This window comes from Saccostrea echinata, unplaced genomic scaffold (assembly GCF_033153115.1).
Source record: "Saccostrea echinata isolate AGI-Se365-2 ecotype Australia unplaced genomic scaffold, CSIRO_AGI_Sech_v1 ptg000002l, whole genome shotgun sequence".
In the NCBI taxonomy this organism is placed as follows: Eukaryota; Metazoa; Mollusca; class Bivalvia; order Ostreida; family Ostreidae; genus Saccostrea; species Saccostrea echinata.
Window position 1 is genome coordinate 27,072,853 of NW_026889751.1, and position 16,237 is coordinate 27,089,089.

The following is a 16,237-nucleotide window of genomic DNA, read 5'->3' on the forward strand; positions in this document are numbered from 1 at the left end:
CCCTAAACCACATCCAATTGTGGGTCGATCCATAACAGTAGTGATTTAACCAAGTCCGTTAACCTCAATTAACTTTAGTGTGTGGATCGGCCCTTAGTTAAATACCAGAGAATGTTTGACAATTTTCAATACTGAAAATTGTGAAAGTTTTTTATTAGTACATGTACATAGATTCCACAATATAAATGTATTTCTGAGTTTAGGTTATCTTCGATTCAATGAAGACCCTTAGATAAACTAAATGGTTTTTGCACTGTACCGTTAAGCATTTGGTCCGTAAGAAACCGATTAGTACAAATGGTGAATAGAAGATATTTGGTGCATTTTTATTTTGGTCTTAAAATAATGTAAAAGCATATTGCTTTAAAATATTAGGATGCATTATAAACAATTTGTAGAGTTTTCGAAGTAACAACTTATTTTACATATAGCTTATACGATTGGAAAGCATTGTAACAGTTACGAATAGATTCAAGAAATTAATAACGTTAATGCTAAAACCTAGTTCATGTTAGTGTGATTTCACAGTACAGTTACACAATTTTTACTTCGTCTTAAACTTTTGATATTTTTTTTAATACAACACACGGTTCAGTAGTGTTTAGTTGTCCTCAAGGATGTTTATTTTTATTGTTTTAGTAAATAAATCACACACCGCTCCCTCCATATAAATCAGATCTATGCCAAAATAGTTCATAGTCATGTCAGGAGAGGGACCAGAAAAATGACATAGTTACACATATTTCTCACCAATTTAATGACATAGTTACACATATTTCTCACCAATGTAATGACATAGTTACACATATTTCTCACCAATTTAATGACATAGTTACACATATTTCTCACTTCTTCTGTACTTAAATTACATAGTTTCATACTTCTCACTGTTCTACTGTACTTAAATGACAGGTACACATTTTCTCGCCAATAAAATGACATAGTTACACATATTTCTCACTATTCTACTGTACTTAAATGAAACATTATACATATTTCTTACAATTCTACTTTACTTGTGAAAGAATGCTGGTAGTAACATATACTTCTCTTCACTCTACAGTACTTGAATGACATAGTTACACATCTTTCTCACCATTCTACTGTACCTAAAATGACAAATTACACATTTCTTAATGCTCTGCTTTACTAATAATGATGCAGTTACACATTTTTCTCACTTAAATGACATAGTTACACATACTTCTCACTATTCAACTGTACTTAAATGACATAGTTACACAAATTTCTCACCATTAAATGACATAGTTACACATACATGTATTTCTCACCATTCTGCTGTACTTAAATGAATAGTTACACAAATTTCTCAAAAGGTTGCACTACTGTACTTAAATGACACATTACATAATTATATTTCTCCCAGTTCTACTGTACTTAAATCACACATTATATAATTATATTTCTCCCCATTCTACTGAACTTAAATGACACATTGCATAATTATATTTCTCCCAATTCTACTGTACTTAAATGACAAAGTGAAACATTTTTCTTACACATATTTCTACTGTACTTAAAATTTCTAGTCACAGAGACACTTCCTCCAATAAACCAAGGCAATTTTTTATTGCCCTCAGTTTTTTTTTCCCTTCAAATCTCCTGTACTGTTTTATTGCAATAGTACCTCTTTGTTATCCAATAAAATGTGATATCTTGTTACTGTTTTTATATCAGCCCTCTCGACCTTTTCATTGGCTGTTGTAGTCATGTGATTAAAAAGACATTCCTATAAAATGAGCATAACCATCATTTTGTTGTTAATAACATTTTTTTTAAATTTTAACTGAATAAAAAAAAAATAACAATACTTGTTACCGAGTTTGTTTTCATTTCTTACCTGCATAAATGTTACTTTGTGAATTGACAGAAAGCAATAAAATAATTTTGCATATAATATTATACTGTAAATCATGAAACTATTGTGACACCTTACTTTGGGGATATTCCTATCTGGTATATTTGAGATTTTAAAAAAATCACAAATTTTGGTAATTGTATTTTATAAAATATCTTTCCTTGAAAAAAGAAATATATCTTTTCCCTTTTACTGGTACTCGAAAATAATGTTCTTTATATGAAGGAAAGGTGATTTACGACTATTTAGCCAAGAAACAAAATGATTATTTACGTTTCTTTTCACAATAAACTGTAAACCATTTAAAGTATCACAAGCCCAAAATCACTGTGTTCAGAGAGTACTGTACATAAAAGCACATGAGGGCCAAATTTCCTGGATTGCTTAAAAATGATATATTCTAGGTGATCTGATTTTTATGGACATGTATCTCGCTATAAAGACATCACCTTTATTTTAATATTCATTGAGGCTGTTATCCTATGGATCAGAGGTATATAGCCATGAAAACTATGAAAATAGGACCCCTACAAAATGTAAATGATTCCCCAGTATGTGGCAAGGAATTCAAAAACTATTCTTCAAGTGTCCATTTTCCAGGTCATGTGAAACAATATGCTTCCTGAATCCATGTCATTGATGAGTTTGTAATAACCATCCTATCTTTTCTGATAAAGCAGCTATCATAATGAATCTGATTTCTCATTCATCTAGATGAGGCTGGCATATATTTCTGTATCAAGATCCGATAATTAGCTTCCATTAATGATTACAGCCATTGTTAAATATTGTAATCAGGTCTCTGAAGAGAGATAAAGTCAATATAATTCTGATTCAAATAATATTATCATTGTCTACAATAGACTTTGATGAGGGCTTTGAAATGATGGCAGATTACCCTATAGTCACTGGTCAAAGATTCATGTGATCTTTGTGTGACATTCCCACAGTCGCAGTTCAGTTCTTAGTTTTTAGATTCTTTTTCGGTGCTTACGTGTTGTTTGTTTTATGAGTCAAATTTCAGCGAAACACAGCTTCCAAGGAAAAGTGCCTAAAATCTGAAATTTTAAAAATATCGGAAAAGTCACCATAAAGAGAAATTTTTCATGTTTGCTTTATTTCTAATTGTAAATTGGTATTTTGAAAACTACATCATTAATGCAATGAATAATGAATTAGGATGTACAACTTTAGAATTCTAATTTTTCAACTCTGAAGACTAGACGCTACATCAATCAGTAGATTTATAGTGATACAGGTTTAATCTACCAAGGACCGAAGTGTGGAAGTTTTATTATTTGATCCTAGTGAAAAAAAAGAAGGAATACTGTCTTAATGGTTCATCTTTGGATGAGAAAGACAATACTATTTACACTACAAAGTCATCACAAAGTCACTGTTCTATCAAAGGTATTACAGTATCAGATACAAAATAAAGAGAATTAAGACAGATTAGAGAGGACACATACAGAGAGTTAAATTTACCTAATTCTCAGTGAAACGTTTACTACTGGTTAGCCATATATTACTTCACTGGTTATCCACTGTGCAGTATGTAACTTGTAAATATAGCTGACTTCACAAGCCAAGCCTTTAACACGTTATTCTGTTTATGTATGTAGATATATATTGTAGAAGCTTTGTTCCCTTTCACAACCTCAATTTTGTCTCATCACTAATTATTGAAAGTTAATGAATAATTAAAAAGTTTGCAGGTTAATAGCAAGATGGCACTTAAGCTGATGACATAAGTTGCATAATAACGACGTAATTAAGCTAGTTTTTTTTATCACTGTTCATACATTATATTACATCTTTCATACATTTTTCATAGACAGAAGTTACAAAACTGATTACCAATAGTTATTCAGTTCCTAACAGTAAGACCAATGTAATGTTTGTTTTAATTGGTTGCAGTCAATCGTTGTCATTGGTAACTTAAGCCATTAATGACAATGCAAATTAATGTTTCTTTCGAAATAACAGCTATCTACAAAACATTCAGATTGGACATGTTAACCTTTTCACTGAATTGCTGTTCAGACAAGTTTAGTACAGTTGCACTTTTACAGAAGTGGTTCTTTAAAGCAATGAAAAAAATAAAGACTCATATCACAAAATTTACAGAAAAAATATGTAGAGCTATATTATTCTCAAAGTGATTATACCATTATAATAAAGTTTTACTTTGTCTCCCAAAAGTGCAGAATGTTACTTTTAAATTCATATAAGAAATCCCAGAAATAATGAAGTAATTTTGTCCCAATTTGCTGGTCTCTTAAATTACTTCTCTGATTTAATTTACTGTACTGTAACATCAAACTTGGTGACAAACAGAATTTACTGTACATCAAACTCAGTGACAAACAGAATTTACTGTACATCAAACTCGGTGACAAACAGAATTTACTGTACATCAAAATCGGTAATAAACAGAAGTTATTTTTAAACAATTTGGTTAGCAATATATGCCACCACTATTTATTGAAAAGTTATTAAATGTATAGTCTTCAAACCAAACTTGTAATATCCCTAATATGATTAATTAGCCAAATTTTAGCTTGTTAGTTAGCTCAACTAGTAAATGGCCATCTAGTTAATTAGTTTGTTATTTATACAGTCTTTATAGTTTGTCTGTTATTTAGTTAGTTTGCTAGTTTTTAATTAATTAGTTACTTTGTTGGTTATTTAGCTGATGTCAAATATAAATTTACCTAATCTTAGCTTTCCTTTGGTCATTCCTTGCTAATATGTGAGTTGCGCTTTATTTCCATGCTAGATTGCACACAGCAATATAAGATAGCGTAAACAGTTGCCAATGCCTGGAAATTCCCTGGAAAGAAAAGTCATGATAACACTGCAATGACAAATTGAATTAACATATATACAACTGTATTACTTATTTACTTCCATCATCATTATCAACAAAGTGAAACTAATTTGAATTCAACTGTAATTTTATCAACACAATGAGAGCAAATTTATATTCAAATCAGTATGCAAACTTATTGCATTACAAAACATGGCATGTAAAATATTTACATTGTTTGTTTTTAGCATTTGAATAGCATTTCATTGTGAAATACATTTCCTGTCACTTTTAATTTGGACAGTCAGAAATGGAAATACATCATATTAGAAAGCAATTTCCTGAGAGAGCTTGTGCCTAACAAAATTATTTAGAAACTCTCTCTCTTTTTTTTTTTTTTTTTTTTGGTGAATTTGAAATACATAATATCTATATTCTCATGAATATATTCACACAATTATATACCAACCAATCAAAGAAGCTCTAATAATATATGAACTCTTGAATTTTGTATGGTACGTTGTAATACCAAAATAGAACTGTAATTGCTGCCTCTATGAAATCAGTTGTTTGACAATTACTGTGCACCATAAAAGTCATTTTGTCAATTTATCTTCTTTCTGGCAATTTTGTTTGTGTTCTCTCTTCCCTTCCTTTAAACAAGCCTTGTATATAAACTCATAAGTAGTCACAACTCTTAAAGTATTTACGTCTCAAAACTGCTTTTAAATAATTCTGTCCCAATCACTTAATCAGAGCAATTATTTTATTGTCGCAGTTAGCTGGTCTTTATATAATTATGGACATTTTTTCAAAGTTTATTTTAGAAAATTAATAGTAAAATGGACATAAATACATGTAATACAGAAATACACTGCCTGCAAAATTGAAAAAAAAAATTACATACAAGGCCACATAGAATTAGTTTTTAGATTTTCATCCATACCCGACTGTTTCAGTGTCCCATACCTTTTCATTTTGGTTTAAAACTATATGGATAAAAAAACATGAGAAAAAAACAAAGAGGTTAATGCACAGAAAAATTGGAGTGTTTACATGAATTATTACTTAAGAAATTAAATTTCTTTAAATAAAGCTGGGAAAAGGTTTATGGACTCCTATTAACATTAAACACTGTGAACTTTTTTTTTTAGTAATTTGTATTTAAAAAATAGTGCATGTATGTCTGCTCTAAAAAATAGACTTAATCAGCAAAAATTAAAAGTATAGCTAAATTCTATGAATTCAACCTGGAATTATTTCCCCTGAACCTCTATTCCATAAACATTGGTAGCAAAGTTTGTTTTTAGAGTATAAAGGAGTTCAACTAAAAATGCTGTCCCAAAATATGTCTTTCTATTCATGGAAGACTATAACATATAATCAACCACTCACAACTTTAAATCATTGAGTTATATGAAATTCTTATGGAAAGGATGGGTTAATTTACAAATATGGATTCTTTGTTCAGGATCAATGGAGTAACATTTACACAAAAGTTCAGAGCAAGCTGTTCTTGTGTGAAAAATAAACATCAAGGGAGAGGCAATTCACACAAAATCTGAATGATCTACCAACAAAACTGATCGAGATATTTCCCCCCCAAACAGGACAACCACCGAGACATTGTAGTTTGTCAGCCCTCTGACTTCAAAGACCCAAAGATATATGTCTCTTCATAAAAGTCTGTTAAACTGAGAAAAAAAGGATCGATTCAACCTTAAAAAGGGAGATAATAACACTTTAATGACAAGATATATCAAACGCGCTGTATTGTAAATCGAGAAAATTAGCTACGCTACATAAGCAATGCATCTAAAGATCTTTTGAAGAACATAAAATCAATATGGAAAATTACAAACCAACAGTATCCCAGCATGGCATGATGTATATTTCTAATGAAAAAATCTCATCCTCACCAGATGTGCCTATTATTTAAGTTCTGATAAACTGACTTTGATCCTGCCCTTTGAAATTACTGGTCTTTTTTGTACTTCATTTTAGTGGCCTTAAATGTTCAATTTCAGACTAACCAATTGAAAAAGAAATATTTTCAATTACAGGATGTCATTGATAAGAAATCATTATCAAAAAAAAAAAAATCAAAAAAAATCTGTCAAATAAGAAACTATTGTAAAATCTAAACTTAGGAGGTACCTTGGCAATTGCACCATATTTCGACATCACCTTGAAAAATAGATTTTACCAATCAGAAACTAGTGGCTATGAAGGAAAAAATTACCCACGAAAGAACAAAATAACTTTTTCTTTAGTACAACTAGAAGATAGGTGTTTAAGTTGGGGGATGGGGGGGGGGGGAGGATGAAGAGAGAGAAATAGGAAACACAGTGCCCTTGTATTCAGAAGTTTATAACCAAACATAATACATGTATGCCAAATACAAAACACCAAAAAATTCTTTTTTAAATGTGTAAAATTACACTCTACATTAAAATTCAAATTACTAAGTCAGATCAAAAAATCACATAGCAAGAAATCTTAACTGTATATAAGACTTGAGAAAATGATTTCATTTACTGCAAGAAATGAATCCGACTGGCCAGTATTGATTCATCATTGATTAAACAGTTGGTGCATGGTTGCACGTTTCTGATACACAATTAAAGAAGGTGAAAGTCCTCAATGAATAATAAATTGTGATATCAACGTAATGACGGTTTTGTATTATAACTGAAGAAATCACAGGAAATGGCAGGTTCTAGTAACCAAACTTGACAGGTTAAGATATGCCCTTCTCTTAAATCTGAACTGCCACAAGTACCTGTTAGACCCATTCTCTACCCTTAACACTTTGATCAATTAGAAATGAATTCTGATACTTTTTTTTCTGAGAGTGAAAAAAAAAACAAGAAAGAACAATTAAGTAATAATGGGGTTAAGTGACCCTTAATTTTTGTAACATGGTCATACACCCTTTCAACTGGGAAATTAAATTGAAAAAAAAAAAAGCAAAATAGAAAAAAAATTGATGACTTGTATTATGTTTTACTGTAAAATAAAGATAGGTTGTAGGCTTAAATAATCTCTGTTCATAAATGTATTTTTGTGAACTATTATGTTAACCTGTAAATTTATACCCCCGACAAAAAGCACTGAAGAATTCAATATGCTTGTCAATGGGGGAATTTTTACATTTTTTGTTTTTGTTTTTGTTTTTTGTTTTTTTTAATGTATTTTTTTTATTTGCTTTTTGTTTTTTGTTTGTTTGTTTTTTTTAAAGGGGGTGGAGGTCATTTTTTTTTTAGGTAGGACTGAGTCTTTTGCTTGGACTTGCATCCAATGATAATGGATATTAAGCCCTAATTAAGCCATTCCAAGAAATTGCACTCCAATTCCTTTTTTTATTAGTCCCCCCACTAATCCACCCACACAAACACAAAAAGAACTTTAAACAAGGGCACAGAGGTCTTAACATAATTTCTTACCACAATCACAATTTTGCAAAAATTGAATTGATTAGCAAGTGTCGGCAGATCATCAGTATATTTTAATACCACTGACCTTGAAGTTGACATTGGCTTAACACTTATACATCTATGATTGTACAAAATGAATTGGTCAGTATGAATAGACTTTTTAAAGTTCACTCTCTGTCTGTGAAAGAAAGGCATTTGCTCTGGAATTGATCCTTTTTTTAAAAAAAAATCATCAAGCACTGAAGTAAATACAGCTGAGACTACAGAAAAGAGCTATTAAAGAATTGATAATATGTCTGTCAATGATGCTGGAACAAGATATGTTTGCACTTGTGTTTATTAGTTTGTTTATCTGTCTGTCTGTGAAACATTTGCTTTCATAAGTTTAGGTGTCCGTAAGATATTTGGCTTCTTTAGTTTGTCTGTAAGTCCATGAAATATTTGCTCATTTACTTGGTATGTTTTCCACAAATCATTGCTATTTTTAAGTTTGTCTGTGTGTCTTTGAGATATTTGTTCTTTTTTAGTTTGTTTGTCTGTCCATGAGATATTTGATCTTTTTAAGTGTGTCTGTCCATGAGATATTTGATCTTTTTAAGTTTGTCTGTGTGTCTTTGAGATATTTGTTCTTTTTTAGTTTGTTTGTCTGTCCATGAGATATTTGATCTTTTTAAGTGTGTCTGTCCATGAGATATTTGATCTTTTTTAGTTTGTCTGTCTGTCCATGAGATATTTGATCTTTTTTAGTTTGTCTGTCTGTCCATGAGATATTTGATCTTTTTAAGTGTGTCTGTCCATGAGATATTTGATCTTTTTTAGTTTGTCTGTCTGTCCATGAGATATTTGATCTTTTTTAGTTTGTCTGTCCATGAGATATTTGATCTTTTTTAGTTTGTCTGTCCATGAGATATTTGATCTTTTTTAGTTTGTCTGTCTGTCCATGAGATATTTGATCTTTTTTAGTTTGTTTGTCTGTCCATGAGATATTTGATCTTTTTTAGTTTGTCTGTCTGTCCATGAGATATTTGATCTTTTTTAGTTTGTCTGTCCATGAGATATTTGTTCTTTTTTAGTGTGTTTGTCTGTCCATGAGATATTTGATCTTTTTTAGTTTGTCTGTCTGTCCATGAGATATTTGATCTTTTTTAGTTTGTCTGTCTGTCCATGAGATATTTGATCTTTCTTAGTTTGTCTGTCCATGAGATATTTGTTCTTTTTGAGTGTGTTTGTCTGTCCATGAGATATTTGATCTTTTTTAGTTTGTCTGTCCATGAGATATTTGATCTTTCTTAGTTTGTCTGTCTGTCAATGAGATATTTGATCTTTTTAAGTTTGTCTGTCTGTCCATGAGATATTTGATCTTTTTTAGTCTGTCTGTCCATGAGATATTTGATCTTTTTTAGTTTGTCTGTCTGTCCATGAGATATTTGATCTTTTTAAGTTTGTCTGTCCATGAGATATTTGATCTTTTTTAGTTTGTTTGTCTGTCCATGAGATATTTGATCTTTTTTAGTTTGTCTGTCTGTCCATGAGATATTTGATCTTTTTAAGTTTGTCTGTCCATGAGATATTTGTTCTTTTTTTTAGTTTTTTGTCTGTCCATGAGATATTTGATCTTTTTTAGTTTGTCTGTCTGTCCATGAGATATTTGATCTTTTTTAGTTTGTCTGTCTGTCCATGAGATATTTGATCTTTTTTAATTTGTCTGTCCATGAGATATTTGACCTTTTTAAGTTTGTCTGTCTGTCCATGAGATATTTGATCTTTTTAAGTTTGTCTGTCTGTCCATGAGATATTTGATCTTTTTAAGTTTGTCTGTCCATGAGATATTTGATCTTTTTTAGTTTGTCTGTCCATGAGATATTTGATCTTTTTTAGTCTGTCTGTCTGTCCATGAGATATTTGTTCTTTTTAGTTTGTCTGTCTGTCCATGAGATATTTGATCTTTTTTAGTCTGTCTGTCTGTCCATGAGATATTTGATCTTTTTTAGTTTGTCTGTCTGTCCATGAGATATTTGATCTTTTTAAGTGTGTCTGTCCATGAGATATTTGATCTTTTTTAGTTTGTCTGTCTGTCCATGAGATATTTGATCTTTCTTAGTTGGTCTGTCTGTCCATGAGATATTTGATCTTTTTAAGTTTGTCTGTCTGTCCATGAGATATTTGATCTTTTTTAGTTTGTCTGTCTGTCCATGAGATATTTGATCTTTTTTAGTTTGTCTGTCTGTCCATGAGATATTTGATCTTTTTTAGTTTGTCTGTCTGTCCATGAGATATTTGATCTTTTTTAGTTTGTCTGTCCATGAGATATTTGATCTTTTTTAGTTTGTCTGTCTGTCCATGAGATATTTGATCTTTTTTAGTTTGTTTGTCTGTCCATGAGATATTTGATCTTTTTTAGTTTGTCTGTCTGTCCATGAGATATTTGATCTTTTTAAGTTTGTCTGTCCATGAGATATTTGATCTTTTTTAGTTAGTCTGTCTGTCCATGAGATATTTGATCTTTTTAGTTTGTCTGTCTGTCCATGAGATATTTGATCTTTTTTAGTTTGTCTGTCTGTCCATGAGATATTTGATCTTTCTTAGTTTGTCTGTCTGTCCATGAGATATTTGATCTTTTTTAGTTTGTCAGTCTGTCCATGAGATATTTTTTCTCTTTTATTATGTCTGTATGCCCAAGAGATATTTTCTCTATATTAGTTTGTCCATCCATCTGAGAGATATTTGCACCCTTTAGTTTTATATCCCTTTCCTTGAGATATTAACTATTCTCTCTCCCTGAAATACATGTATATACTCATTTTTAGTTTTTTTCCAAGTTTTTCCATGTGATATATAATCTTTTTTAGTTTGTCTGTCTGTCTGTGAGATATTTGCCTATTTGTCTATCTTAAAGGCTTCTGTCCAAATTTGTGTGTTTGCAATACTGTGGAATCATTTTAATTCATGAGGGTCAATGTTGTAGCTGTCCATGAATTTACAGTCAAAGAATTAAATAATATTTTTTTCCAAAACCATGAAAATTTGAATCCAACAAAAATTAAAATGAAATTACAGTATGTATTTGTATTTCTAATAAGTTTCTGTCAAAACCAAAATGAAAGTGCAAGGTCAGTGGGCTAGTAATATCCAGGGATATCTGTCAGTGAATCTGAAACCTGCAGAATCTTGACATAATTACAGTTTACACTTTATAGCTGGGACATAATTAACACTGATTTGTGACCTAGTGTCACTAATGCATCCATTATGGCTCCATATATCCCTACAAATACTCCGGGTGTATCAGCATTTATGGCCATTATCAATAATTCACAATGGCAATTTCCTGGTCATTGAACCAACTCTGATTTGGCGTGAATTTAGACCTTAAATAAACAAAAATATAAATATATATTCCAGTAGCAGGACTGTTTGCCCTTGACTTGAGCATTTGAGTGATTACGTGTCAATAATGCTAAAGGTCCCCTGGGAAGAGAAATTCTATCCTGAAGTCAATGAAACCATCACATTGATAACGCAGAAGTTGAAGTTATGGAGTCATTTTCTTCTAGGAATGACAGCATTTGACATTGATTAAATTGTGTGAAAACTCAGAGCACTCATTAAAAACAAAAATTAACCACATTCCTCTCATGACTATAAAATGATGTTAGTTTGAATAATGTCAATGTTGAAGTGAAAATCTGATGAGGTTTTTCAATTACGATTTTAAGCTTGCTTGTTTTTCTCTGACAGTCTTTGTTTTTATGTACAGTCGAGTGATTTTAATAGTCTTTAATTAAAATTATGCAATAAAGCTGGGAACAGCATGTGTAAACTTATTTGAACTTTATTTCTCGAAGTCATTTTGTGGCAACTGAGCTAGCAAATGTCAATGATTCATTTTCAAAGACAAGTAACAAAATAAAGTATTTTGAATTCCAAAATACCCAGTACCCAACTGGGAGTAGAGTAGCTATGCTTAAGAATACACTGGATCCATGCTCTCTTGAGGGGGAGATTAAACTATATAGTATTACATTTTCTTGGAAATATTGCTTCCTATTTTGTTTTTGCTATTTTTCCCTAATCATCTGTTCAATAGATGGCTCTGTTAACAAACAACAAATAGACTGTATGTTTACTTGGGGTTAACTTTCATAAATTTCTGATTAGAGAAACTTTACAAAAATAACCCCCATCCCAAATGTTCCTTAAGTATTACAATATCATATTTAATATTTTCTATGATCAAACTGTTTTTTTTTTTTAATTTTATGCAAATATAATTCTCACTAGGAAGGTATGGTAAACAAAAATCATCTTTGTAAAAGATGATCCCTCTAACTGCTCTAAAAATAAATCCGTGAATGAGTTTGGGTGTAGTAAATACATCAGCCTGAAATATTCCTGAGAATGATGCTAACTAATAACTCAGTAAATTAATTAAAATCCACTCACCTGATGAGATGTACCTGCTGTAGAATATAAAACCTACAGAGCTTCCACCAAAAAAACAGAAGGCAGTGATGGCTGACATCAGAAACAGAGGAACGCTCAGGAACCCGTACAATCGCCGGATCCACTCCTTTGTTAGATACCTTCTCTGCAAAAGTTGTGGAACAATTAAATCATATAAATAGAGACTTATCCAATCTTTTTAAATTTGACCTGTGCTTACGATTATAATTCTACAGAAATATTGGAAAAATTAATAATTCCAAATTTTCAAGGAATTTCTTGTTGAAGGATCATAACATACTATTCAAAATTTGAAAACCCTTTTCAATGCATCTTGTAATAGAAAGGAATATAATTTAGTCTTCCATGAAGCCTCATACCTGAATATTTATCACAGATGGGACTTCCAGAATCCCCTGGGCAATTCTCTCCACAATAACACCCACAAAATTAAAAAGTGTCCACAAAAACACATAATACTCCGAGCCATGCCACACGTAAACAAACACAAAACAGGCCACAGAAGCCAATGTCTTCCTTACTACACCACTCTCAGATCCACCCAAGGGGAAGAAGATGTATCTAAAAATAGTAACAATACAATAGAAAACAATCATACTAATAACTTAAAATGATGAAAAATATATACTTTTTTCTGAAAAAAATAACAAACATACTATCATACCTAAAATGAATGCTTAATTTGATGATTTGCACCACATTTTAAAAGCATACACAACAAGAGAAATAAGATCATTACCTTTTGATAAAACTGTACATTCCTCTGTCAAAGTATCTAGTGACAAATGAAAAAAAAAAAAAAAACATTTATAAAATCAAGTCCTCATACGCACTTGTGAATATAAAAAATTAAAAACAATCAACTGAATGGTATCTCAAAAATGAAGAAAATTTAAAAATAAAAAAATCTTAGTCTCACTTTCTATAAGCCTTATAAGTGCTTTTTTCATTTTGAGCAGATTTAAAAAAAATTTTCCATATATTCCTTTGTAAAAATTTGATCCCCCATTGTGGTTCCTCCCTATCCCAGGGGTCATCATTTGAACTTGAATCTACACTACCTGAGGATGCTTCCATATCAATATGACTAAACATAGCTTTCCTGTTCTTGAGAAGAAATATTTTTTCTATATGTTCTTATGTAAAACTTTCGATCCCCCATCCTACCCACGGGGGTCATGATTTGAACAAAATAGAATCTACACTATCTGAGGATGCTTCCACATAAATATGATCAATCAGGGCTTTGCTGTTCCTGAGAAGAAGATTTTTAAAATTTTTCCTATACATTTCTATGTAAAACTTTGATCCTCCATTGTGGCCCCATCCTACCCCCGAGGATCATGATCTGAATAAATTTGAATCGACCCTACCTGAGGATGCTTCCATATAAATATGAACAATCTGGGCTTTGCTGTTCCTGAGAAGAAGATTTTTCCTATATATTTCTACGTAAAACTATGATCCTCCACTGTGGTACCGCCCTACCCCCGGGGGTCATGATTTGAACAAACTTGAATCTACACTACCTAAGGATGCTTCCATATAAATATGACTCATCATGACTTTGTTGTTCCTGAGAAGAAGATTTTTAAAGATTTTTCCTATATATTTCTATGTAAAACTTTGATTCTCCATTGTGGCCACGCCCTACCCCGGGGGGTCATGGTTTGAACAAAATAGAATCTACACTACCTGAGGATGCTTCCATATAAATATGACTCATCGTGGCTTTGCTGTTCTTGAGAAGAAGATTTTTAAAGATTTTTCCTATATATTTCTATGTAAAACTTTGATCCTCCATTGTGGCCACGCCCTACCCCCAGGGGTCATGGTTTGAACAAATTTGAATCTACACTACCTGAGGATGCTTCCATATAAATATGACTCATCATGACTTTGCTGTTCTTGAGAAGGAGATTTTTAAAGATTTTTTATTATATATTTCTATGTAAAACTTTGATCCTCCATTGTGGCCCCGCCCTACCCCTGGGGGTCATGATTTGAACAAACTTGAATGTACACTACCTGAAGATGCTTCCACATGAGTTTCATCTTTCCTGGCCCTATGGTTCTTGAGAAGAAGATTTTTAAATGATGCATTTATTTTTTCACTAATTCTTAATTATCTCCCCTTGAAAGAGGGCGTGGCCCTTCATTTGAACAAACTTGAATCCCCTTCACCCAAGGATACTTTGTGGCAAGTTTGGTTGAAATTGGCCGAGTGGTTCTTGAGAAGAAGATGAAAATGTGAAAAGTTTACAACAACAACGACAACAACGACGACAGACAACGGACAAATTTTGATCAGAAAAGCTCACTTGAGCCCTTGGCTCTGGTAAGCTAAAAATTAGAGGCCAATGGACCACAACATTCACCTGAGTAAATTGCCCATTGTGGCCCAAACAACTTAAACAACAACTTAAATCTACACTACCTAAGAATGCTTCCATATTAATATGACTTATCACGCAGCACTGTTAAGGCGTACTTCGAAGAAATCAACAGAATATAAACGTGCATAAATACATACATTATTAAAATGAATTTTAATTTTGTAAAGGTACTATATTATCTTATGACTTTAATATTCTTTGAAATAACATTGTATACCCCGCTCTGTAGTGAATTTAGTTTGGTCACGTTATTTGATAGTCACGTGATAAATGCATGTAATGTGTACTGTATGTAGGTCAGAAACAAATTTCAATATCGCAAGGGCATCAGGGTTCTCACTAGGATTTTGCTAACTTGAGTCCCAGGACTCAAGTTTTCTGAGAAGGTTGCGTCCCAGCTAAATTTGATGCGTCCCAGAAAAATTATGTTGAGTCCAAACTAAAATATTGCAGTATTCTTCCATCCAAACATCAATAAAAATCTTTATCATTTTATCAGTTTGTTTACGCAATATTAACATATTCAAGTATATAAACTGGTAATGCATTCAAGCCATATTCTAAAATACACGCGTAATCAATTGCCATAAAAATAACTTGGTGTTTATAAAGCTAAAATTAACTGTTGCATAATCAACTAGTACCCAAAAGTTGACTGTGTACAATCACAGGTGTCATGTGCAATGAGGCGTAACTAATCCTGTCGGTCGTCTGCACTGGGTGAAATTCACGAGATAATCAAGCCCCATTGTGTATACAAGCAGTAATTATGGTTTCTGCATGTAGATAACACTCAAGATTCAAAAGTGTTTTTTTTTTTTAAGTTTGGCATGCGACACTATTATGACTGGACTAATAAACAAGAAATATCTTATGATCAATCCCTGTTTAAAAAAGTGAAATAAGTACAAGAAAAGTTGTTTCTTGGATAAACTTTATGATAGTTACATGAAGGTTTCGATTAAATATTTCTTTGACAAATCCTAACATCTAAATTCCCCGTTTTCGAAATCTCCCGAATTTTCTCGCTAACGAGGACGCGTCCGATCACGAGTCCGCGGACGCATCGTTTTTAAGAACCTTGCGTCCCAAGGAATTTTGCTGCGTCTAGGACGCAGATTCTTGCGTTAATGAGAACCCTGGGCATACCCTAGTTAAAATTAAAAATTAAAGTATTAGATTGTTTCTACATAACTTGTAGTTTATGGAAAGTGCTGCTGCTTTAAATAGAATTCGCATTTTATTAGTTTAA

The 16,237-nt window shown here is 31.7% G+C and overlaps 1 protein-coding gene across 1 annotated transcript in view; it reads right to left on the reverse strand.

Annotated features, from left to right (window-relative positions):
- Window positions 1-738: 738 nt before the first annotated feature.
- LOC133175883 (protein-cysteine N-palmitoyltransferase HHAT-like) overlaps window positions 739-16,237 on the reverse strand; it is a 41,733-nt gene continuing 26,234 nt past the window's right edge. Inside the window, exons 17-21 of the mRNA XM_061311025.1 lie at window positions 13,329-13,364; window positions 12,949-13,150; window positions 12,569-12,713; window positions 4,594-4,712; window positions 739-1,750 (exon numbers count right to left, since the gene is read on the reverse strand). Coding sequence (XP_061167009.1) covers window positions 4,615-4,712; window positions 12,569-12,713; window positions 12,949-13,150; window positions 13,329-13,364 — 481 coding nt within the window. The 3' untranslated portion in view covers window positions 739-1,750; window positions 4,594-4,614. The remainder of the gene's footprint in view (window positions 1,751-4,593; window positions 4,713-12,568; window positions 12,714-12,948; window positions 13,151-13,328; window positions 13,365-16,237) is intronic.